Below are 25405 nucleotides of genomic sequence, written 5' to 3'. Positions count from 1 at the left end.
TTTGCCTAAATATTACTCTGTTTACATATTACACATGCGTTTACATATTATATATTTATATGACATTTCAACCCTCTCATGTGAGTTCTAATATATATTATGTTGATATGTTAATGTCTTCTAAAAAATATATTTTGTGTGTGTGTGTGTGTGTATATATATATATATATATATATATAAAAAGAAGAAAATTCCAGGTGAGGATTCTAATGTACTGTAGTAAGAGATGTAGAGCTATTCAAAATTGTAGTGAAGTACAGTTCGCTTGCACAGCTGATGAAGGACCTATGTCTGAAACTTTAAAATATTTCAACATTAATTTAATGCATTTATAAAAATTGTAAACATGTACACTAAAATATACACTATATAATTAAACTATATTCTCAAATTTTAAATTAATCAAATATAACTGCACAGAAATGCAATTTACAACTCTGAATGTTTCTTTAGTGGTTACACCCTGAACATGATTATCTTAATGTTATTGTGTATTGAAGTGTGAAAACTACCCAAATGAATAAATTCCAGGGTAGAAACATATTTCACATTAAAACAACACAAACATCGCCATTAAATACACAAAGATTTTGGTAACTAGTTTCATTTATTGTTCATATTCATTTTGCATACAGTATAATCACTCAAATGTTGGTGAAACTGCTGGATCCCCCACCCATCTGTGTACATGTGTAACCCCTTACACCAGACAGGATGGGCTACCTTGTGTTTCTGCTTGGTCATGCTACGTAACACACTCCTCCAGCATTGGCCCATCAGATGAGTCAGGCATCCAAAATAAAATCACAGGTCAGTCCGTAACATGCGGGCAACTGGCATCAAACCTCCAGATATCAGATACACTTCACAAGACTCTCAGAAAGGGTCAAAATATATATATATATAACTCTCAGATCACAGCGTTGTACTGACCAAAAAGCAGACTCCACACTGCTTACAACTCATACAGCTGGTTTTGTGCAGACTAGAGTTAGCCTTAGCCTAAGAATGGTATTCAGTGTAGAATATCCATTGTCAGAGTTATTTAGTGTATGAACTAAGCAAGATCTGTCTAGAAAATTGTTCTTCTGTCCTTTTGGTCAAACTGACCCACAGTTATTTGGTGACAGTCACATGTCACAGTACGGGTCATTCTGTGTGTGACATCCATGAGCAGACTCCGGCCCTCACCATGGCTTAGGTTAGACAAGTCGAGGGAACATTCCGGAGAAATGTTACTATGCTGGGACAGAAATACCACCCCTGGAGCCTGTATTACTAGTTTCTTCCAGAGGCCCCCCCCCCCAATTAAAAAAACAACAACAGCAGAGTTACCTGTCGAGTGTCAAACACTTTCCTCCAATTTAAAAGCTTTGGTTCCACACACCAGTCACATGCCCACAGCACAGTTATTTGTGTTACATCCTTCAGGAAAGAAACGTTCGGGGGTGTGCTTGTCCTTGTGAATATAAAAATAGGCATTTTCAAACAAATACAAGTTGTTTCCTGCTCTTAAATAGATGTGATACATCCATAAATAGCATTCAGTAGCTCTCTGGTCATTGAGCTTAGAAGGTCATTTATACAGGGAGGTCAGAGTCTCGCTGTAACTTCAGCTGCTGGATAGAGATATGCACTTTGCCACTAAGAACAACTCGAGAGTTTGAAAATAATGCAGCAGTAATAGTAGCAGTCTAACATCTAAGAATAAGCACAGTTTCAGGTAGAGGTCCCATTTTGGACATATGGAGTTGAATTTAGTTATCATATCCTACTCTTTGTCTACACAGTCAATATTGTACATTCTGGCCATCTAATGACTAAAGGTGGTTTAGTTATTTTCCTTTAATGAGCAACACAAATTCATAGTATAGTCAGTCAGCATTGAAGTGCAGAAAAAGTGCAAGTATAGTTTTAGATGCATTCATTTTGAGAAGAGTAAATTGTTTGCAGTATGGCCCCAGAAGGTATCACTGTGAAGGGGCCTCAAAAGGAGAGGACTATAGCTGATGCTATTTCTAACCTAAAAGATGTTTGCTTGTCCTCCAGTCCGTGACTCTGAATAGTCCCTGTCGGGGGACAGCAGAGAAGAGGTGTCCCCCAACTACCTCTGGATTCAGACATACTAAATCGATATGTCAATAAAAAAAATCAGACAACAACAACAAAAAAGTACACCTGCTGGTTCAAGAAACAAGTCAACCTCATTCACATAAGCAGAGGGAGTAGAGTGTCCACCGGGAAGCACTATAGTGACGCAGAGGTTTTTTTGCGCCTTGGAGGTTGTAACACTGCTCTCCTTAAATAAGTCACTTTAGAGGTGACTCAGAGGACTTGTTACCTTGATAGCCCCATCTTTTAGTCATTTGTACTGAGGAAATATTTCTCTGTGAACCTGGCAGCAGAGAAGAGAGAACAGTTTTTCTGAGGTAAAAATAAAGATTTGACTGTATGTGGAAGTTATGCCATTTCAATTGCATTATCCCCTGCTTGACGCTGTCATCAAAATTCGGATAATACTTTATTGAAACCATAAGGCTTTACAGTAAAATGCAACTTGGCCATATGATGGCAAAAGTCCTGGTCGGAGCAGCAGGCTCTAGCCGCTCTGAGAAGAGACGGGCGGAGCAGGGGGCGGGGCTCTAGCTGCTCTCAGAGGAGGTGGGCGGAGCCGTGGAGGAGGAACGACGGTGGGAGACAGACTGCGAGCGCTCGGGGCTGCGTCTGTCGTACGGCTGCAGCTGCACCTCCAGGAAGTCCCTTTGCTGCTGGCCGATCAGCTGGGTGATGAGGCCCGGCAGGGCCTGCAGGCTGCTGAGCAGGGTCTCCAGCTTGGTCTCCAACACGGCTATGCGCTTCTCCGTGTCCTCGCCGCGCTCGTTCAGGTCCGAGATGAGGTCGTACATGATATTCTGAGTCTGCAGGACGAGCCAGGTGAAGCAGGGCAGAGAGGAATCGGGACCGGAAGGAAGCAGGGACGGGGAGGAAGAGAAGAAAAGCAGGAGTCAGTAAGCGGACCAGGTGGTCAGTCATCGTGACGATGGGCAGTGGCAGTTCATATTAGGGCCACTGCAACACTTTGCAGTAAGGAAAGAAAATCAGTGATTTCTCTTCTAACAACTGTCACATTACTAAGCACAGCTGAACAACATTTGAAACCACAATTCGAAAGGCCAATCAATCCACTGTTGCATAAATTTAAGCTGATTTTCTGCTGCACAGTTTTGATCAGAATCTTGGGTGAGTGTTTGTGTGTCAGAGGTGCTTGCCACTCTAGCGAATCAAAATATGTCAAAGCCCTGACAGAGCTGGACGTCCAGTCATCCTCCATTGTCTGTAATGCAAACACCCAGAAGCTCTCTACTCACAGTCCACAAACAAATGACACCTGACATCATAGAATTCTTGGCTGCTGGAACTTGTCAAGACTGGTATGGGACCACCAAGATTCGTCATGTCCCCTTTCTTGTCTCTTTTCTGACATCATGGTCTTACTTCACACTGATGTAACATTGCATCAGTGCCTTAAACTTCTGTAAATTGTCTGTGACATGTCACAATATTTTCTTGTGAGATGTCCCATGACAGCATAAGACATTTTCCTCACTGCCAAAGAACAGCATTCAGATTGATCTTGGTTTTTCTACATTTCAGCACTAAACTTTTTTGTTACAAGAACATTTTGTTCGGAAAATGTGTGTGAGGTGAGGGAGTGTGGGATGTGTGTGTGTGTGTGTGAGAGTGTGAGTGTGTGTGTGTGTGTGTGAGAGTATGAGTGTGTGTGTGTGTGTGTGTGTGTGAGTATGTGTGAGAGTATGAGTGTGTGTGTGTGAGCATGTGAGTGTGAGTGTGTGTGTGTGTGTGTGAGTATGTGAGTGTGAGTGTGTGTGTGTGTGTGTGAGTGTGTGTGTGTGTGTGGGAGGGGGACAGTGACTAAAGGAAGCTGGGATTCTGTGTTTGCCAGAGTCTTGTTTTCAGCTTCATGATACAAGCCTCTGCTAGAGGGAGCATCTGTTGTTAAAAGTAATGGCTCAGCGTATCGCCCTCTGATGGAAAGAGCCAATTACGGCAGTGACAAAAGATGGTGGAAACAAGTTTGAGTCACGTCTCCTCTCCTCGGTGTCAGCCTCCAGCTCTGCTGCTCAAAGCGTGTCAGCCAGGCAGGATGTGCGTCTAACATTAGCTAATGACTCCCCCAGCACAGAAACTGCAGAATGCCATCTGTGATATTACTATTGGGGTCAGCTGAATGTCACCCGGAGGTATGGGTGGGTGGGTGGGTGTGTGTGTGTGTGTGTGTGTGTGTGCGCGTGCGCATATGTGCATGAGTTTGTTGGGGGAGGATGGGGAATTTCAGCTGATTCATCAAATTCCAGAGTGGCTCTTTTCCCAGGATGCCATGTTGTTGTTTTTTGCTGAGTCAGACCGGCAGTGTGCCTAGTATTCCATGAGGTGTCATGTCTCTTTAGAGCACTGCAGAAACCCTTTGTGAGCAAACCACAATCAAGACAAGATCCAAATGCATTGAGCTGCATTCCCATTGGTCTAGAGCTCTGTGTCCACAGACACAAACACTTCAATGTAGAGCCACACAAGGAACTCAAGACATGGCAGGAAAGTTCCAGTTTCAACTTAAACATATACGCTGCCTCATGGGCTAGAAATGACCACCATTCTCTAGAAGATCAAAACATAAAAGCAACGTTATAGACTAGAGTACGCTGATATAAAATCTATTTCAGTCTGTTCATTTGACACCTGTAGACTTACAGAGCTATAACTGATAACAAATCTAAAGGAATCCAAACATAGCACAGATGAAACACTCCCATATTCTCTAAAGTATACAGTAAAACATTCACACTAATACATAGATGACATCATCTCTGTATGCCTGTATTAGCAAGGGGGTGCAGTGTGGTGGGGTCGAGTGTATAGTGGGGGCGGGGTTATGATCTGTCTTACCTTTGCGAGGTCCACTAGAGAGTTTGCCTGGTCGTTCAGTTTCCGTTGCTCCATTTTAACACTTCTTAATCTGAACAAAAGGCCATTCAAAGGCATCCAATACAGGCATGTGATCAGTTATGACAGGAAAATGTAATAAATGAACAACTTATGCCATCCAATCTCAAGGCATGTAGCTGTACACCGCAAGGCAGAAGCAGTCCAGAGTCATGCACAGTGGATGGGGGAAATGAAGGGCTTGCAGGGACGAGGGTCTGGCATGGTGGCCTGAGAGCATGCAAGAGTGCACTACGGAGGGAAGAGGCTGTCAAGTGCACGGGGTACTCCACTGCAGTGATGCCACACATATACTCAGACCTGTAAGGCTCCCCTGGGTGCTGATGTAATCTCAGGTGACAATGTAGTTCATTGTGAAGGCACCTGCCTGAGCAACTGTGTGTGTTCACAAGGTCACAGAAATGGAGTGAGGGCATTTTAGGTCCTAGGTAGACAGACAGGGCAGTCTGTAATGAATGAAGACTGTAATGAAGGAATAGTGAAATCTTGTTAGTAAATCTCTCGTTAGACTTGGAGAGTGATCATGTAGACAGACGGATTTCTCAGCTTCCACAATGATTATTTAGCGCAGATCCTCAGAGCCGATAGTCTATACCTTGGACTTTGGGCGCGTGAGGTGGGGCGTGTCCACTAGATCTCTACTGAGCATGTGTTGCGGAGGACGACTGATCTGTGATCAGCTCCCACTTTATCCACGTGATTATAAGAAGTACCTGAAATGGGAGCATATTCTAGAATATTGATCTTACTGTCAGAGGTCCGATCAATATGACCCCTGAATTTAGAATAAAAAAAAAGATATTCATTTTATATAAACTTTGGATTATGTACATACATTTCCAGTTTTTGTGAGGTTATTTTCCATTTTGCTGGTACAATAACAGTAATGCTAAGAGGAGGCGGTAACTTAACTAACCTGCCATCTCCGATCCATACGGCTTCCATTAATGATGCATGCTGTCAATTTAATTAGGTTTCTAGTAAGCTACCTATCTACTGATCTTAACTAAACCGAGTCCCCTTTCATTCTCAAGGGCATAAGAAACAGAACTGAGGAAGGGGACAAACGTGTGTGGGAGCATTTACCCGCCGGGCTGCCCGCGCCAGCTCGGAGCAGTAAGACACTCCGCGGGAGCGCTACCACGATTGCGGATGAATCATAGTTTTGAATGTTTTGTTTTAGAAGAAGAAAAGGCAATAGCTGACCTGGGTGGAGACGAGCTAAATGCTCTTAATTAGTCTGTGTGATTCTGATGACACGGATGTGAGCACAGAGAATATTAACGCCCTCTGGAGGACGGCGGATAATTGGCTCAGATGTAGCAATTTCCGTGAAGAAGGCGCGTTTTCCACATTATTCAAAAAACGTGACTGCAGTAATAAGCATTGCCAGCAGATGGAGACATAAAAGCACCGAACAGCAATGATGAGATGGAGCGAGGGGGAGGCGGTGAGAGCTCTAGAACAGAACAAGCGCAGAAGATTTTACTGCAGCAACAGTCACGGGGAGGCAAAAGCAGGCATTGGAGTAGAAGTTATCCTCCCATCAAATCACAGTCCCGCCATGTGGACTCAGCTAACTGCCCTAGTAATCCCACGATGCAGATGCATCTCTGAGGCTGAACAGCTTCAAGGCAGCACTCATTTCACAGTCGGATGGCTGCTATCCGAGAGATAACATCTGCTACAGATCGCGGGCTATGTGTAAAGGTTATTGACTATCTACAGGGTTTATGTCCAGCTTCAATAGGTACTGACATTTAATAACCACACTCCTGCTCTTTGAAGGGGTCATTATGTGTTCTTACATCTTAAGGACTGATGCACAAAACATCAGTCAATAATGTCAATAATTAGTCTGTGATAGTGATGTGAGCTGGAGGGTGTTGTCTTAGAGTTCAGGGGAGTGGGGTGGAGGTGGTGGTTGTGTATGGGGTGAAGGTGAGGGGTTTGCCCTCGTGCTTACAGACCTGGTCAATTTGCGGTCATTCAGTCTGGCCTGACTGCAGGTCATAGCAAACATGAGCATGGTCCCCATGTGCCCACCAAGCCTAATGAGAAGTGCAGTACGTCCACTCAAGAGAGGCCTTCTTCCCAACTCTCCCACACGCCCACCAGCCGCCCCAAAGGAAACATGGAAGGGAGAAGCTTGGAGGATGTAACGGTCCCTCGAGCCCAATCATGAAGCACCGTCAGTGTCAAGTGGTGAGGGGCTGCAGTAGACAGGCAGTGTGTGAGTAGGGGAGGTGGAGTCCAGGTAATGTGTGAGTAGGGGAGGTGGAGTCCAGGTAATGTGTGAGTAGGGGAGGTGGAGTCCAGGTAATGTGTGAGTAGGGGAGGTGGAGTCCAGGTAATGTGTGAGTAGGGGAGGTGGAGTCCAGGCAGTGTGTGAGTAGGGGAGGTGGAGCCCATGTAGTGAGTGAGTAGGGGAGGTGGAGCCCAGGTCGTGAGTGAGTAGGGGAGGTGGAGTCCAGGCAAAGTCAATTTAATCAGTGGCATTCTGATTAAAGGTTTCAGGTCATACTCATGCAGTGATGGCAGGAAAAAAAACACTCTCCATCATTAATAACTGAAATTCATTTGGAAAAGGTGTTTTAAGAAACGAGAAAGTTGATTATAAAGACGTGGACTCTAATTGTGGGCACTGAGTGCCACTGGAGACTGATATGTTTACAACTCAAACAGTAAAGTTAATATTAATCTATTTGCTGCTCTGTCAGTAAACTGACCGTATGCTGAATACATTTTGATGTTGTATGGGAAATGCATATGTACAGTATATGGAAAATAAAATTAAAAGTGATATAATCTAGTTCATCACATGATAATAATATCAGCAGCAAAGACAGGAAACCCAAAGTAGTACGAATTTCACTTATCAAATGAGGGAGTGTAATTGTTGGTTAGACTGTTGAATAGAAAGACAAGCTCTCAGCTGCATGCATGCGCGCACACACACACACACACACACACACGCGCACACACACAGCAGGTGTGTCTTAGCAGGCAGGGGAGGTGCAACTTACTTTCGAGCTCTAGTGGATTGTTGACACAGACAGGAAAGAAAAGAACATAAACACAGAGAAATAAATGATATCACCGTCAGTCCCAATGATTATTCTGTGCAAATACACACTTATCAAATGGCTCCTAACAGTACTGTGTTACTCTTCAAGACCAGGTCGGCTACGGAATGAGATACAGTGTTTGCCCATGTGATGAGTTTGGCACAGTGTGTTCCAGCAACAGCAAATATCATTAAAAAACCCTTGCTGACATTTTGAGTTATGGCCCGAGATATGAAAGAAGACTACAGCGGCGTGTGTTTCTGTGTGGCGTCTGCTAACGGCACTGATCCAGCGGAAGATTGCTGGGGAAATGTGGTGCTCCGGCCCGACACCGCGCGACTTCTGGCCCGAACCTGCGCACCGCCCCGAGCTTTCGCTAACGGCTCCTCCAGGGTTCAGATGCACAGCAGGTGCTGCATGCACTGTTGCACATGCAGGCTTCAGTTACAGCACCCACCCTGATTCCAACTTTAACAGCAGTGCAAGAGCAGAATCTAACCCCCCCCACCACACACCCACACGCGCGCGCTTGGCTTTACAGTCGCCCTGTTCAATATTAATGGCCCAGCGGAATTCAGAGTATTGAGAGCGAAACCTGACATTCTCTCCTCATCTCCCCCCCTCTCTCCTTTCTACCGTCTCTGCCCACGCTCTCTCACTTTCTCTCTCCGCTGCACCCACAGACTTTCCCCGGGCCCAGACGGACGGCGGGACAGGTAACCTTCATCCCTGAAACGCTCACGTGCCCGTTATCCTCCTCTTCCTGATTTTCCTACAACACAAGATCCACCTCCTCCCGCCTCCAGCGGATGTCCACTCCCTGCCGTGTGGCTACTTCCAGCATGCCTTCACGTGAACTCGCGTCTGCGCGGTTTCCCTTCAGCCCCCTGAGCTGTGCCGTCTGGTCTGATCCCATGCAGAGATTCGGCCCAGATAGATGGGAATCTATCCCGGCTTTTCTTGTTCCGCTGTGGATTTGCCCGGACCATGGAACCTCCACCCTCTGCTACACCTGCAACATGAGCTCCATCAGGAGTGTTTATGTATCAGTCAAAACGGCGCAGTGTTTGCAGAATTCACTGGAGGAGCACAGATACTCTTCTGACATACTGCATGAGTTCATGCTTGCTGTTCAGAGTCGATACATAATAGATCGGTTGTTAACTAAAATGGGGGCGTAAGTGCAACTCTGCTGAACACAGTCAGATGTGATTTAACTCTGCCCTGTCAGATATGATTTTGTCTAAACAAGATCACCAAAGAAATGAAAAACAGCATACCACGTATCAATAGAATAGCATCCGCAGTGTGTCGAGAGAGTAGAGTGGCAGTGTTTTCCAAGTCCTGACCCTGGAGCTTTCCAGCACAGGCTGTGTAGGTGCTTTTTCTAATCTTAAACACGCATTGTGTTAATTAGTTTCTTCATTAGCTGATGGGTCAAGGGTGAACTCCAGGTCCTGGACAAGGAGGTGCTATACCAAAGCCCTCAATCAGTGTGCTGCTAGTCACATAATTAATGCTTAGAATTGGATAGCAGCTCTCAATATATAAGCTCTCAACATCCAATCAAAGTGGGTTTTTTGTTTGTTTGTTATTTTTACATGGAAGCCATTATAAAGAATCATGGAAAGTGAATTAAAGTCAGAATCACAGTAATCTACATGAATCCCCACATAAGGCTCAACATTCACACTTGCTATTCATATCGACTGATAAAGACACACACACACACAAAGACAGAGTAATAAGATTCCACAGAGAACCGAACATTTTTTTTCCCCGGAACAAACATCGGTGGAAGGGCCTTCGCACATTAATCTTGTCACGCTGTAGATGCTGGTGTGAGCCACAGAATGTGTTCTGCCTGACCAGACGCGAGCTGTCAGACACACTGCCCGACCGCACGTCAACCATAGGACACACACTGCCCAACCGCGTGTCAGCCATAGGACACACACCGCCTGACCGCACGTAATCAGTAGGACACACACCACCTGAACGCACGTGATGTGTAGGACATACGATGCCTGACCGCACGTGAGCTATAGGACACACACCACCTGACCGTACGTGAGCCACAGGACAAACACCTACGGACAGCACACGAGCTGCAGGACACACACCGCCTGACCGCACGTAATCAGTAGGACACACACCACCTGAACGCACGTGATGTGTAGGACATACGATGCCTGACCGCACGTGAGCTATAGGACACACACCACCTGACCGTACGTGAGCCACAGGACAAACACCTACGGACAGCACACGAGCTGCAGGACACACACCGCCTGACCAGACGCTAGCCAGCTCTCTAACGATCACAGTACGGTTGCTCGCCTCACACCCTTCTGCCTCCGCCCTGAATTCAAAGAACGAGGTGAAGAAACAGTGGGAGCCTTTAGCATATCTGACTCCACCCAAACAGGACCAAATCTGGCCAGCAACAGTAGAACAGCCAACCATGCTAAGCATAATTGAATATCGACATCATATAATAAATCAAAGTGGTTGAGTAGCGTATAAGGTATGTAATAAATATGGCCTGGGGTAAGGAATGCTAACATTAAGTGGAGGTTGACCACTTATGACCTCTGAATCTATCACTGTGTCATGAGCAGTGGACTCTAAACGACTGCAAATTGTAAATTTCAATCTGTATGAATGTCGGTGATGTGTGTTCTAGTACAGGACTGCAGCCGGAGCAGATTTTTAAAATGTACGGTGGATTCAGTGTCCTTCCTGAGGGTCAGAGGAGATGCTGTTAAGTTACAGCTACAGCTACAGTGTTTACTTTGGTGACAATGTGAGATTGTACAAAAAGTTACTGGTGTGTTGCGGATGAATATACACCAAAGAACAAAGATTTACAGAGAAATTACAGAGAGGGTGATGGGGAGATGAGAGAGGGGAAAGATGCAGACAGAAAGAGAAAGTGTCTGACATCTGAAATAACTCCATATCTGAAAGAAGGATGAAAATGGTCCCTTGACATTTAAAAATAGTGGAGCAGGCATAAGAGGGAATAGGACAAGCCTCAGGTCATCCAGATTTTTGCCTGTTGCCTCAGGTCATATGGAATGTTCTCCCACTGACTCATAAATGTTACTTACTTCAGATGTGTCTGCATACCCCTCAGCATGTCACTGACTGTACTGCTGCCACTTTATTTCTAAATTTAATATCAGAGGAATTTGCCAGTAATGAAGGCTTTCATCTGAAACCACTCTTATTTAAAATAAAACTTGTGTCACTCTGGCTTGTTGCAGTTTTAAAAGTGGAGGGAATTAATTATTCCTAAAACAAGCCCAGTGAAATTATATGGACCTCCGGACAGATTATATGACCTCTGGACAGAATCCACCTCTTTCTTAGGCTGTTTTCTTAAACGAAGAACTGTTCAAGAAATATCTGTAATGTACAGTACAGTAATAATCTACTATTCCACTCACTCTTGAGAAAAAAGAAGAAGATTTTTAGAAGTTTTAGAATTAATGTTTTAATTATATTTATGCATTTTCTCTTTATCTATTTCTGGTCCTCAAAACAACAGCAGATCAACAGTACAGAAGAAACTTGTTGGTAACACACAAACATACACATTTATACGCTTGTGCGCGCACGCACACACACACGCACGCACACACATGCACATACGCGTGCACACGCACACACACGCGCGTACACACACACGCACACATGCACGTACACACACGCACACACACATCATTTACTCATGAAGGTTAGAAGCTTTCTGTATTTTGGCCATCCCTTATCTGTCAAGATGAGTGAGTGACATTCACAGGATATACTGCTGATTTTAGATGCCCTATAAATACCAGTGAAAGTGACAGTGTTACAATAAGGGTTTAGTTCAGGATTGGTGCATTAAAACTTACTTTTAGGCTAGAATGCAGTTTTCTGGCATATTGCCTGAGCATAGGACAAGCACAAGAAATGAAGTACATCACATGTTAAATGAGGATTTTCCACTGAACAGGAAAGTATGTCCTCACTCAGTACCTGTAGCAGTAACCCTTTACTCCAGGCCTGCCCCTAAGCCCATCTCAAACATACGAGGTCCGCTCATGAAGGCTGGATCATTACCTAAGGAGTAAAGCCCTGACACTCGTATGGTATGGTGTCCCCAGCTTGGCGCTGTCCTACAGAGACGTTTCCTCAAACCCCATACAGCACTGAGACCATAATCCCTGAAATGAGCCTGTTCAACTGAAGACACACTTCAACACTACTGCTGTTCTGGACTACAGGTGTCAAATAATTCAGAGCTCAGAGCGAGGTCTCCTCGGAGAAGCCGCAGAAGACTCGGCAGCCGATTGGCGCGTCGAAACGTGGCAGGCAGTTTTACCAGGGCTGGGTGCTACGTACTGGTGAATGGCTTGGAGGAACTTCCTCTGGTGCTTCCTGACCCTGGCGTGGTCCATCTTCCTCACCAGCTTGGTGTTCTTGTAGATGAGCCACGTCTCCCTGAGAACATTTGCAGCCGTGTTCTTCACCTGTAGCAGGGATCGGCCACACTGTCAATGCCACGCCCTTCCCACGCGAAACAGCAGCACCACCTACAACTCCACAGCTATATGCTGTACATGGCTGTGGGCTGAAATTCTCAATTTCCTATTTTACACAGGAAGACATGTAGCACGCGTCTCCGTTAATCTGCGACGCCGTTCGTCTTTCTGTGTAATATGAGCCCATTCTCTGAAATGTAATTGCACGTGCAGTTTTACCATGGGAAGTGGATATTACTGAGACTTGACCAGGAAGCCTTTGGATGGGTCTGCTTCACACCCAGAGCAGTCCAGGACTCCGTGAATGGCTTGTTTGCAAAGGGCTCTCCCTCACTGTACTTCCCTTCAGCTCACTTACTCTTTTAGTCAGCTGTGTGTCCATCATGAAGTTGTGGACGTGTTTTTCGGCTTTGGTTAATTCCAGCTTCTTTGCCACCACCGCCACTACCAGAGCAGTGCACCCGGCACCCTGGAACGAGAGAAACAAAACCAGCGGAATTTTGCACCCAAAAACGGCATTATCACTGTATTTGCTCTCTCTGGTTTAAAACAGACATCACTGAGCTGGAAAATCGGTGGGAAACACTAGCCAAATCCCACAGCAACACCTAACAATCGCAAAACAAAAACAACAGCAAACATGTACAGAAATCTAAGCAAAGGAGGACCGGGCTCACCATAATGCCAGTGAGGAGACAGACGCCTTTGCCACAGTATGTGTTAGGGACCATGTCCCCATATCCAATGGTTAGAAAGGTGATTGAGATCAACCACATGGCTCCTAGGAAGTTGCTGGTTACGTCCTGGTTATCATGGTACCTGTAACGTGTACAAGGGACATAAAAGTGTTAAAAGCTGTTACTTTGAATATGTAAATATGCTAAATACTTTGCACATGCATTGGCTCCCCTGTTCCACACTTATTTAACTAAGACTGGATGATCTAATGAGATCTAATGCACTGAAAGACGTTTCCCATTGGTGCTGGCACGGTACGTCCTGTGTACCTGCGTTAAACCCACCTACTCCACTTAAGCAATTAGCGGACCCTTAATGAGAGGAGACGAGTATGGAGGAGGTTGGAAAATACGGACATGTGAACTGAAAGTAGTCCTCACCGCAATAATATTGGGCAGGCACAGTATATAGTATGTAGTATGCTTTTCTGTTAATGTTACAGAAACCTTTGTGAAGGTTACTACAACTTTGGCAGAATTCCCCCAGAGAGAAAAGAACTATGAACTAAAGTCTGTCATCTGATGTGTCTGATGATGAAACAAAAAAATCCCCACGGCAACAACGTTGTACTGTTGCCTAGCAGTGGGTGTTTCAGAGCTGTATCCATGCCAGTCTGGGCTCTTGGCACAAGTTTATGTCAGAGTTCACCCAAACACACCTACAGTTCCACTCCTAACACACCCATGAAGTGTTTGCTCACCAGATTCAGCTTATCAGATGATTCACAAACACTTCATGTGTTAGGAGCAGAAACACACAAGCAGGTGCAGAGCAGGAGTGTTCCAGAAGCAGCATTCGCAAACATTGTTTTAACAGGCATTGTTCTTACTACATTTTTAGTATGCAGCACAACTGTAAAACTTTTTTACAATAACATCAATTATTAGAATAGTACAAAGTAGATGTATACTGCATTTTATGCAAATGGAATTTTGCTGTCAGGAAAAGTAATGATCACTGCCTCCAGTGATGGGAGGGAGGCGTGACAGAGTCTAATGCCACCGTGTAAGGCGGGGCCAGGCTGAGGGAGGCGTGACAGATGCTAATGCCATTGGGCAGGGCAGGGCCAGGCTAAAGGAGGCGTGACGGACCCAAACACTGCTGGGCAGGGCGGGGCCAGGCTGTGGGAGGCGTGACAGAAGCTAACTCCGCCGAACAGGGCGGGGCCAGGCTGAGGGAAGAGAGAGTGAAGCTCATGCACCTCTCGCAGGCTCTCACGGTCCAGGCCGCGATGATCCACAGGGAGATGGTGAAGACGAGCAGCACCGTGCCGGGGCAGATGGTCATGAGCGTCTTCATGACGAAGCGCGTGTTGAAGTTGATCTTGTTGAGGGCGCCGATGCTCCGCGACGACGCGTCCGTGAACAGCTTGCTGTGCAGGAGCATGACGCGGGCGATCAGGTAGAGGCGCAGGAACATGGGGATGGACAGGATGATGTCCACGTCAGCGTCCGTCTTGGAGGCCGTGTAGTAGAAGGCGAGGCGCGCCGTCCACGTGAACGTGTACTTGCCCGGGATGGGATGGATGGCGCACACCAGGATCTCCAGGCAGATGAAGAAGATGCGTTCATAGGTCATCGCTATCCTCCAATCGTCCGCCGCATTGTCCACCATAAACAGCTGGGGTGGTGGGAGACGGGTGTGTGTGTGTGTGTGTGGGTGTGTGTGTATGTATGTGTGTGTGTGTGTGTGTGTGTGTGTGTGTGTGTGTGTGTGTGTGTGTGTGTGTGGTGTTCAAGCATAGAATGCAGAACAAAGTAAGAGAAGAAGGTGGACATATAAATAATGTTATACATAATATAATGTTATATATAATATAATAATATGTTTCCAAAAGCATCTTGTTATTAGAGGGAGTATTAAAAGCGATGCTCTCTCCACCAGTTTAACAATGAAATATTAACAATGTTAGAGATTAACATAGATTAACAATGTTTTTTGGGAGTGGTGTTTGTGACAACATCCTCTTTCCAACCAGTGGTACAAGAAGAGTACATTCCGCTTGCTCAAGTCCGTATCCACCCACCCACCCACACACACACACACACATGCTCTGTAATTTCAATCTCAGCCTGTGCCAAAGCCCATCCCTCATTGCTCACGCTCAAACCCATCCTTCAAACACAGACATGTTTCTCTCTGACTGGCCAGAGACTTGGAAGTGCATCCTTCTTGAGAACACCCCCCCGATCCCCCCGATCCCCCCGGCTCAATAACTAATGCCCGCAGGCAGATCTCCCGCCGTTTTGTCAAATCACTCCCCATCCTGACACTCTGAGCAGATAAACTCTCCTCACTCTGTCCTCCTCCTGTCTGTCACCCCAAGGTCTCCCTGGTACTTTCCGTCAGGGGGAAATATTTCACCCCATCCAAGCAACAGTCAGCAGAATGCTCTCTCTCTCTCTCTTCTTCAGTCTCTCTTTCTTTTTGTCTCTCTTTCTCCATTCATCATTCCTTCTGCTGTCTCTTATTCCTTTCTTCTGCCTTCTCTTCATCATTTCTTACATTACTTTGTCTTATTCTCGTTCCATCTCTCCCTTCCTCTTTCACTTCCTGCCCCTATCCAGCATGGCAGAAGCTGTCAGTTAAAAGGAGGCTAAGGTATTAATGCTAAACTCCTGACGCGAAGCATTAAAAAGCAGATGTGCGGCTTCTGCTAAAGTCCATTAACGTTCCAGTTGAGCTGTGGGAGAGGCTACTGAACAAAAACAATGCATGCTGTGCTAGAACTCTTAACCCATACCATAGCCCAGCAGCATAGCTACAGCCACTAAGGCACAATATGTGTGTTAAGCAGGATCTCTGATGGTAAACCCAGAGCCAGGACTGGCCTAGACAAGACACGGCTCTGGCTAAGGTCCTGACAGGCCTAGACAGGACACTGTCCTGGCTGAGAAATCAAGTGTAGAAAACTAAAGATGCTAATATAATGCTTAAAAGTCCAAACAGCTTCCAGATACAATCAGCACATTCATCATCCACCCACTTTATTAGAAAGACTTACTTTACACCAGAACTCACAGCTCACAGTATTAGGTATACTTACCTTATAGGCACCTTTCATAGTGGTACAATTCCAAACTGTTGTCACGCACAATGCTTCAGCCTCCCACTGCGCCATTAATCACTGGAACAGGTTTTTTAAACACAGGACCACTGCTGACCAAACATTACCTAAATGGCAGACCAATCTCAACCCAGCAGTGATGCTGACATAGGACCAGTATTGTGGATGGCTGTGGTGTTGATCTGAGTGTAACGGATTTTACAGGTCCATGCCAGACACTTGGGAAGTGCATCCTTCTTGACAATTCTGTGCTGGATCCAGGGTGGCCTGCCTGCCACCCCAATCAGTCCAGCCAATTCTGATCCTGTGCCCAGTGCCTCACTGCTTTATGAAAGGTTGGAGATCTAGCCTTAGCTAACACTCATTATTCCTAACTATATTCTCTAAATTGCTTTTATAGCCAATAAATGTTTCAATTTTCGAAATGTTTCTGATCATCTGGGTGATGGCTGTATCCCAGAGGTATTCTCCAGCACCTGCAGCTAGTCTATTCAGTCCAACCCTGACAGCACAATACCTGATTTCACGAGTTAATTTGCTCATTAGTGAAATCATGGAATGGTGTTCAGTGTATAAAACAAACACCTGTGGATGCTGAGGTCCCTATTAAATAGCTGGAAGCTTCGCTCATAATATGCACACAGATTCCGTGCAGTCTAATCGCCTATTTGTGGTTAATTATTCAGGTACGGTCACCATGTCCCACCACCCCACCCCCCAAACCACAGCAAATACACGCCTGTCAACCGTCAATGGTGTAAAAAAGGCCCAGATGCGTCAATAATTCAGATGACATAATGACCATCTAAAACTTGGCCGTAAATAAATGAATATCTCAGATTATAAACTGACTCTGTGCCAAAGATTCCCCCTCTACTTCTCCACACACCTCTGAATACCTCGTTAAGAAGGAAAACGAGATCAACGACCCAGAGCATATATTCAACACTAATGCATCACAAAACCTTAAATCATTCAAACAGAAAATATATATCAGAGCTTTTAGCCGCTGTGTTAAGCTCAAGGGCATTCAGACTCTTAACAAAATTAACATTCCCTGCTGACACCTACACACAATCGTCACACATCATATAACTGTTAAATCGCACCAGAGCTACTGTTCACACACGAAAAATCATTCTGAGGACTTCATAATAAATAATTAAGAATCATATATTTCACATTTTTATAATCAATCTGAAAACCTTTGTACTCTTCGGAACATTTACTCTTTTTAAACATTTATCTGTAATGACACACTGTACATCCTAGAGTACTAAAGATAAGATAGATTAGTTTCAAGATCATTTAAGACGTGTCAAGCTACTTGAAAGCCCCGACTAGTGTGAGTGGATGCTGTAACAGTAATCCAGGCTGTCTATTGCCTTAGTCAGGCTTGTTCGACTGAGTGTAACTCAGTAAAGACAAGTAAAAACGAGCTGCCCCGCTGTAGTGAGAAAGACGCTGTCTGACACACGGTCTGGCAGGACAACACACTGACACAGGCCGCAACCCACCAGAGTCACGATAATGAAAAATGTTGGGCTTATTTGGGGCAACCGCCTCCTGTCATGAAAGTGCTTTTAAAAAAGCCTGTTACTTCTAAACGTAGCAATTAAACATTTAAGGCGGATGACGCAAGGAATCCCACTCAGTAGGTCAGACTCATTATAGTAATGGGAGGACCGTAATACAATCTTCAAGGGCATCAAATATGCCGTCCAGTGTGGGAGGCAGTAAGATATGGAAACCACTGTGTTTGACCACTGTACAGAAGTTATAAATGTGTAGGTAAAATTACAGAGCCAGCAGCCGATGTTATTGAAGATAACCTGCACAAGATGACCCCATAAATCAAAGAAACACCCAGGGTCAGGGCCACAGCTGAGACGCTTCCTGAAGGCCCACAGCATAAATAAACCATAATGTAATAGTCAGTAAAGGACAGTCGATCTGCGCCTTTGCTTTTCAAGGCACATTTACTGTAAGCAGATTCTCCTGTAAGGAAACAACTGTAACTGTAACTGACTATGAGCCACTCATGAGTTGCTCGTGATATTCAAACTGAAAGATAAAACACTACCGACTCCAGGTAATAGCCAGGGTCCAAACCGGGGGAGTATCACATACTGCCACAAGTAATAAAGATCTTGATTAATCTGTTATTTGTGTGTGTGCGCGCGCGTTGGCCACGAAACCACAACATTTCATCTGGCTTGACTCTTGCAGATGTATCTGACTAGCGTTAGCATTAGTTTGCATGATTATTGACTGCTTTCTTTTTTTTTTTGCAACTGATTATTTTGTTTTTGGCTCTGGCAGAACAGTCTACTCCAAGCCTCCATCCTGAAGGACCCATCTGTTTTTCTGTGCTGCCACACTGGCTGCTAGTTTCCTAGGGTTGGTTGCTGGTTTCGTGCGTGCCCAATACAACTAATGGAACAGAGCTCAATATGTAATCTAGGTAATGTGGAGATGGGAGCATACATCTTGTCACTGCGAAAGAAATCACCTGGTCTCATTAGTGAATTGGGTTGAGAGGTTCACCTCAATTAGAAATTAATGTGATGGTTTATTTATAATATCAAAGTGAGCTAGTAAGAGCTCACTTCGCACAAGTAAATCTCACTAATGTTGGTTACTTTTGGCTTCCCAGTTTCTTATCTCAACATCCTTGAGTAGCTGGACTCGTTAAACAGAGGTGAGGGTTAGAACCTGTGCCTGCACTTTCCATGTGCCAGGCCACAGGTAAGACAGCGTTGACCAGCTTCACTTGCTCTAGTACGTCTTTATGAAAGGTTTCTGTAACAACTTCAGCACGGCTATAATCGAGTTGTATCTAGACTACGATACTGCCCAGAGATGGCGGCCCAGTACAAACACAGGGGTCAGTGGTGAATACTTGACACGTGATACCCGTCTGACGTCTCAGGAGGACAAGTAACAACAGGACAGATCTGGCACATCCTCTCTCTCAAGTGTGCACCTGCACACACACGCACACACACGTGTGAAAACTCATGTATGCACACATACATGAAAAAACCTGTCTCTGTCTCCTTTGGATTTGTGAATTGAGACAGATCATTTATGTGTGTTGTGTGTGGCTTTTGGTAGTGGGTAACTCACAGTGACAAATCTTTTAGTCAGACCACCACCATAGCTGACAGTGCTGGTCAACTGAACCATCTGCACAACTCCATTTACATTTATAAAATTTAGCAGATGCTGTTGTCCAGACCAACTTACAAAAATGCTTAGTTGTCTACTCAGAAAAGTATCCTCGGCTGGTACAAAAATACTCTTACACCGAAATACTTCCAGAAACAAAAGTACTAAAATTTTGAGAGAGATACAGCTTAAGTGAAAATATTAAATATATATTTTAAAAAAACCTCCTGCAACCTCTTTTTTCTCTTTTTAGATATTGCCCACATTGACCCTACCTTTGGGGCTCCTACCTTATGAGCAGACACCTCCTGCAGAAAAGATCATATAGCATCTTTAACTTTCACTGAATCTGGGCCTTCTAAAATAACATCAGTAACTGCAGTGCAACACACACACACACACACACACACACACACACACACACACGCAAAAAGTCATAGAGACTCAATATCAGCCACAAGCTACAAAACTATCAACACATTAAGCAATGAAAATGTGGAGGAGATCAATCATCATCTTCACTTACATTAGTAGAAGTCATGAAAATGCCTGTATTCGGAACTTCAACATGTTTAAAATGGAACAGCGTAAACACTGCCAATAGATCAACAAACCCAGAGGAACGACTTTCTCTGCAGTCTAATATCCATTTGCACAAATTAAGAAAACTGGGTATGCAAAATACTATGAAAATTTGCATGGTTTTTTCAGATGCATCCAGTTTTTTAAAAAAACAAAACAAAACAAAACAAAAAACCCAAACCAAGAAGAGAGCAAAAATAAGAGGCTTGGAAATTATTCCTGCCATCAACCAGCTAACTCGTAACATTTCATAATAACCCTCCCAAGAGAGTCAATCCATCCAAGTGAGAAAATGCTTCTACATATCAGAACAATAGTCATCATCCATATGCCGTTGGACTGGATACAGAACACAGGCTGCTGGAGCGTGTGGTGTGGACCATTTAGAATGGTGGCACCTTTTTTTTGGGCAAACCATTCAGAAGATTGAAACCCCTTGAGACGTACAAGGCCGATATACAACCGAGAAAACCGCTCTTACGTGATTATGAGGATTTGCAATTCTGCCCTGTGGGATATAATAAATAACCATGTGAGCCCACGGATGTTTACCATTTCGAAACATTTGATGCTTTCCTCCTCCATCACCCCCCCCCCCCCCCAAAAAAAATGAGTATAAGAAGCCCAACAGAGAATACGGTCCAGTGATGTAACGTGCATCACAGTGTTGACAGACTGACAGACTACCACTGGTGGGAATATGCCTGTCACATCAGGTTGAGTGCTTTCTAATGCTAATCCTTCACTGTTTGAGCCAGTTAGGTTTGAGTCAACAGAAATGTAACTGAGAGATAAGAGAGTGTGGATGTTTTCTAAGGGACTGGACCTTTCTGTGAGAAATATGTGTTATACTGTAAAAATACATACATTTGTAAAAGAGTAATTAAAATAAAATGCTTAAGAAATGGCTTGGACACAGATTATTTATCATTACCCCTTTATCTCCACGGCATGGAAAATTATTACAAAGAGGGCCAATGTAAAATGGAAGAACAGCCTGATCTGAATCAAATATATAGTCTGAACTGTGTCAAATATATCTGTCATGTCATATATATCTGTACCCTGCACTACTGGTGTGCCTATAATCACACTGGCAGAAAGCAGATCTAGGCTATTTCAGCACAGACTCAAAGCAAAGTTTTACATTACCTTTCAGCAGAAATTACCACACGCTTGTCTTAATAATCATGTCTTCTCTCAAAGAGCAGAGAATACAGTATAAAAAATTTAAAGAATAGTGATATAATGCATATTATACATGTTATATACAACACAGAAACATCAACTACCACAATGTGAAGTTTTATCTGGCTTATTAACCTGTTACTCATGAATAATGTACAAACATTAACTTAACAATAACACTGGGTGGACAAACCTCTCCTAGCTCATGGCTGCCTAAAACAATCCCACAAGGAAAACAGGCCCATGAGGAAAACAGGCCCACAAGGATAAAGGGCCCATGATGTCTGCTAAAAACCAAAGGTTTTACAGCAACTGCTAGTGTGTCATGAACTCTACAGAAATACAGAATTCCTCGTTTGAGCAAAATAAGTCTAAGAAGGCATATCATTCTCATATAGGTATAGTATCTGTTATACTATATAAAAATATAAAAACTATGAATAAATAGGAAGTCCTCCTAACTCTATTTGCAACCACATATCTTCTTTATTCCCATGTCCTAGACTAACCTAACATGATTCCATTGTCATCTGTACAGAGTGTTTCACAATAACCTTTAAATTAGCTGAGTAACAAGTCTAAGCACAAGGCTGCCCAATATAATTATACATCATCTTTCCGTATTTTGTGATTCTGAAAAGGAGTGTGACATTTATTCACAAGAACCAGATTACTTAAAATGACTGAGGTCCTTACTGGCCTATACAGTTGTCTAGATGCTTGTTGCTAAAATGTGTGACTTTTGAAAAGGATGGAGCTGTGATTCCTGTCCTTGACATTTTACAAGTTATCCCGCATTTGGAAAAGTCTCATTTCTTCATAGACTTCTTAAGATTAACTGTGTCATATATGAAGGCTGCATCGTGGTGATATGCACTTGGAACACACCTGAGTGCACACCTGGAGCTCACCTGAGTGCACACCTAGAGCTCACCTGAGTGCACACCTGGAGCTCACCTGAGTGCACACCTGGAGCACACCTGGAGCTCACCTGAGTGAACAACCAAGGCAGAAGATTGAGATGCAGACATATCACCTCCTCAGCCAAACTACAGTACGACCAAATCACATGCTTTACAAAAAGTAATCAATTTGCATCGGAATAAAAATAAAATTAAAATAAAACAAGCATCCATATAAACATGAAGCTAATTTAACAGTCTATTAGGTTTGCTTGTAAATGGAATAATTAACATGCTACTTTAATCTTGTGATGTGCTATTGAACTCCTTAGAAAGAACCCATTCATTATTATGGATAATCAGTAAGCACACTGTGAACCGGGTCTTGCTTTATAGAAAGGCTTGGTATTAGTTACTTGTATAGCAAAATGTTACATTTTATAATCTTAAAAAGGTAGAAGGATGATACCTTTAAGCTTTGGATACAGTTTTTCGCTTCCAGCAGTTTTCATTTATATATATATTAACTGAATATTAATATTTGCACCTATTCGCCAATTACAGTGTGTATCAAATATTCATCACTCCACATGACAATGTATATTTGCTACTTCCATCATTTCCTGATGCTACATAGCAGGAAGGAAAATGTCTCAAGTTGAAGGGATCTGAAGTGCAGAAAAAGTATGTATGTCCATTTGGTGACTGTTGTAGAGTACAGCGTGAGGTATGATAAGTAAGAAAAACAAAAACACAAGAAGAGAAAGACTGAAGGAAAGAAGTAACACAATGCCACAAACAGCAGCAGCTTGATCACTTCATTACACTCTGGGAGCGCGCTGCGATATCTGTGATATCACTTCATTACTTTCTGCGTTTTAGGCAGACTGAGATCCCAGTGCTATTCTTCCTCCTAATGACACCACACAATAATATACAAAAATACCAAATGGCAAAACAAAAAAAGCAACGAGAAAACCAACCGAGCCTCAGAATATTGTTATGGAACGCCACAGTGCCCTGGTGCAAGGTCATAAAGTTGAGTTTTGTCCAAGCGCTCCACAGAGCAGCTCAGGAAAACCGACAGTCCTGGGCTCTTGCTTAACCCTCTCACTTCTGGAGTCCACACAGAGCTGCCTCACACTATGAAAAATTAAAGTTCAGAAGAACTCGTAGGCTCCAAGCAGTAGAGAAAGCTTGCACAGGGCACACAGTGAAAACAGTTATATTGAGTTATGGCTCCTATTGCACTGAACTCCCTAAGGGTCTGGTTAAGATCTTGGACTAGAAATTAGTTCCTCTGGGGAATCCTTTCTGACAATGTGAATCAGTTTGAGACTAGGTTTCACTTGTGTAAGACCATCTTCTTAAATATCACTTTTAACGATATGGTTCAATGTGAAACTGGTCAGATTAACTGAAGTAAAGGCATGGGAGTTATTAACTCAAATGAATTTGAGATGTTGTGCCAGTAAAGCTTCCCTCAGTGAACAGATTAAACAGTCAGGGTCAGAACTGTAGGGGATTCCATGGAATTATTTGATTAAGTTATTATAGGAAAGAAATGTACTGCAATCCAACATAATCCACTTAGATATGTTACAATAAGTACCACTTTAAGAACCCTTCAATACATTCTTTGGGAAAAGAGGATGTGTCACAGATCACACTAAATTTCCAAAACTCTCTCTCTCTCTCTCTCTCTCTCTCTCTCTCTCACTCACTCTCTCTCTCTCTCTCTCTCTCTCTCTCTCTCTCCCCTTCTATCCCCTTTAATAACAACAGACAGTCATTTTCAGTGGCCCCAATATGAAGGTAGAAAAAGTAACTGCAATCCCACTTCTTATGACAGTTACCTGAATCTCCCTGGCATGATAAATGATAATCAAGCCGAGAAGAATGATTGTAGAAAGGCTTATCAGGCATTTTAGGGCTAAGGAATACAAGGACTCCTGAAAAGAAGAAGAAGAAAAAAGAAATAAAGCTACGTGTTCTAGTGTAGCAACTTTAAACAGGTTATAACAGGAGGTCCCACAAACCCGAATATTTATGAACATATATTATCATCAAGCTGTGCATGCGCACAAGGTGATCAGTTAGTGCTAGTTTTTTTAAATAATTAGCGAAATGGCTAGCCACAATTTATGCAGCTTGAGTTGATAAAGTGACACTGGTTTAGAGTGGTCACGCGCATTTCTGACCTCAGCAGACTTTTAAGGGCAGTTACGCCTTGCCGCTGACTGAAAGATCAATTGCATGACCTTGCCACAAACGTTTTGCCGTACTTTCCAAACTTATAATTTGTTTCACCCGCTAAAAAAAATGTAAATTACGTCGAGGACCCGCGTGGATCGAGGTTAAGGTACGCACCTTCCCGTACGCTCCCCACGAGAGTTCTGTCTCTATAACCATAACAACGATTCCAAACATCCCAAATATCAGCGCATAGTCGCTGAGACGCTTTCTTTTCTCAAACAGGGCCCTTCTGTGTCCGAGCTTTTGCCCAATGTTCTGATTCTTCTTTTTGCCCGATTTATTGCCGCCGTGACTGCATCCACCGCCTCCGTCGCCCGATGCGTAAGGCATTAGGGTGGTCGAGTTGCTCTCCGGTTTCGAGGCTAGGGTATCCGACGCATCCGCTGCAGAGATGGGCTGCAACGGCTGGGACTCCGAATCAAACTCGTGCAGGTTCCTGCGGGACGAGCTCAAGTTGCTCAGCGGCCGCATGACGCCGCCGTTGTATCTGCAGCTGCTCATGGCTATTTCATGACAAGAGTTGCACTCTTTGCGGCTCGTACACGGGCTGCCCCGCTGCCGACTGTGCCAGTGATGCTGCTGCTGCTGATGTCTAAATGAACTACCATGACTAGAGGGCGTGAACTCGCAAACGCTACACTGACAACCTTGCCTGGCTGAAGACGATGCGGATGATGTTCTTAAAGTTGAGAGCGGGGTTTGCGACGTCCCGTGAAATTTTCGACTCTTCCTTTCGCCGCACGCGGAATCGTTGCAGGTGCAGCACCGCTCGATCTGAGCGCCGGAGCGGTCGTCCGGTGCGCAGCTGCGCTGATGATACTTGGCGTGCTGAAACTGCTGCTCTTGAAAGAAATCGTTCGGCAACTGCAATGGGGTTTCCAT

The 25405-nt window shown here is 44.2% G+C and overlaps 1 protein-coding gene across 1 annotated transcript; it reads right to left on the bottom strand.

The window, feature by feature from the left end:
* Window positions 1–2237: 2237 nt before the first annotated feature.
* Window positions 2238–25405, bottom strand: kcnn2 (potassium calcium-activated channel subfamily N member 2). Its single transcript, XM_027006431.2, has 9 exons — window positions 24638–25405; window positions 24124–24219; window positions 14559–14977; window positions 13297–13438; window positions 12978–13088; window positions 12480–12607; window positions 8049–8057; window positions 4966–5035; window positions 2238–2918 (listed from the first exon to the last, which is right to left on the bottom strand). Exons 1-9 carry the CDS (start codon window positions 25403–25405, stop codon window positions 2643–2645), a joined length of 2019 nt encoding a protein of 672 aa, XP_026862232.2. The 3' UTR covers window positions 2238–2642.

The sequence above is a fragment of the Electrophorus electricus genome, chromosome 17 (assembly GCF_013358815.1).
Source record: "Electrophorus electricus isolate fEleEle1 chromosome 17, fEleEle1.pri, whole genome shotgun sequence".
NCBI classification, from domain to species: domain Eukaryota; kingdom Metazoa; phylum Chordata; class Actinopteri; order Gymnotiformes; family Gymnotidae; genus Electrophorus; species Electrophorus electricus.
Note: the sequence above shows the minus strand (reverse complement) of the source record. Positions and strands in the feature narration are given on the sequence as shown.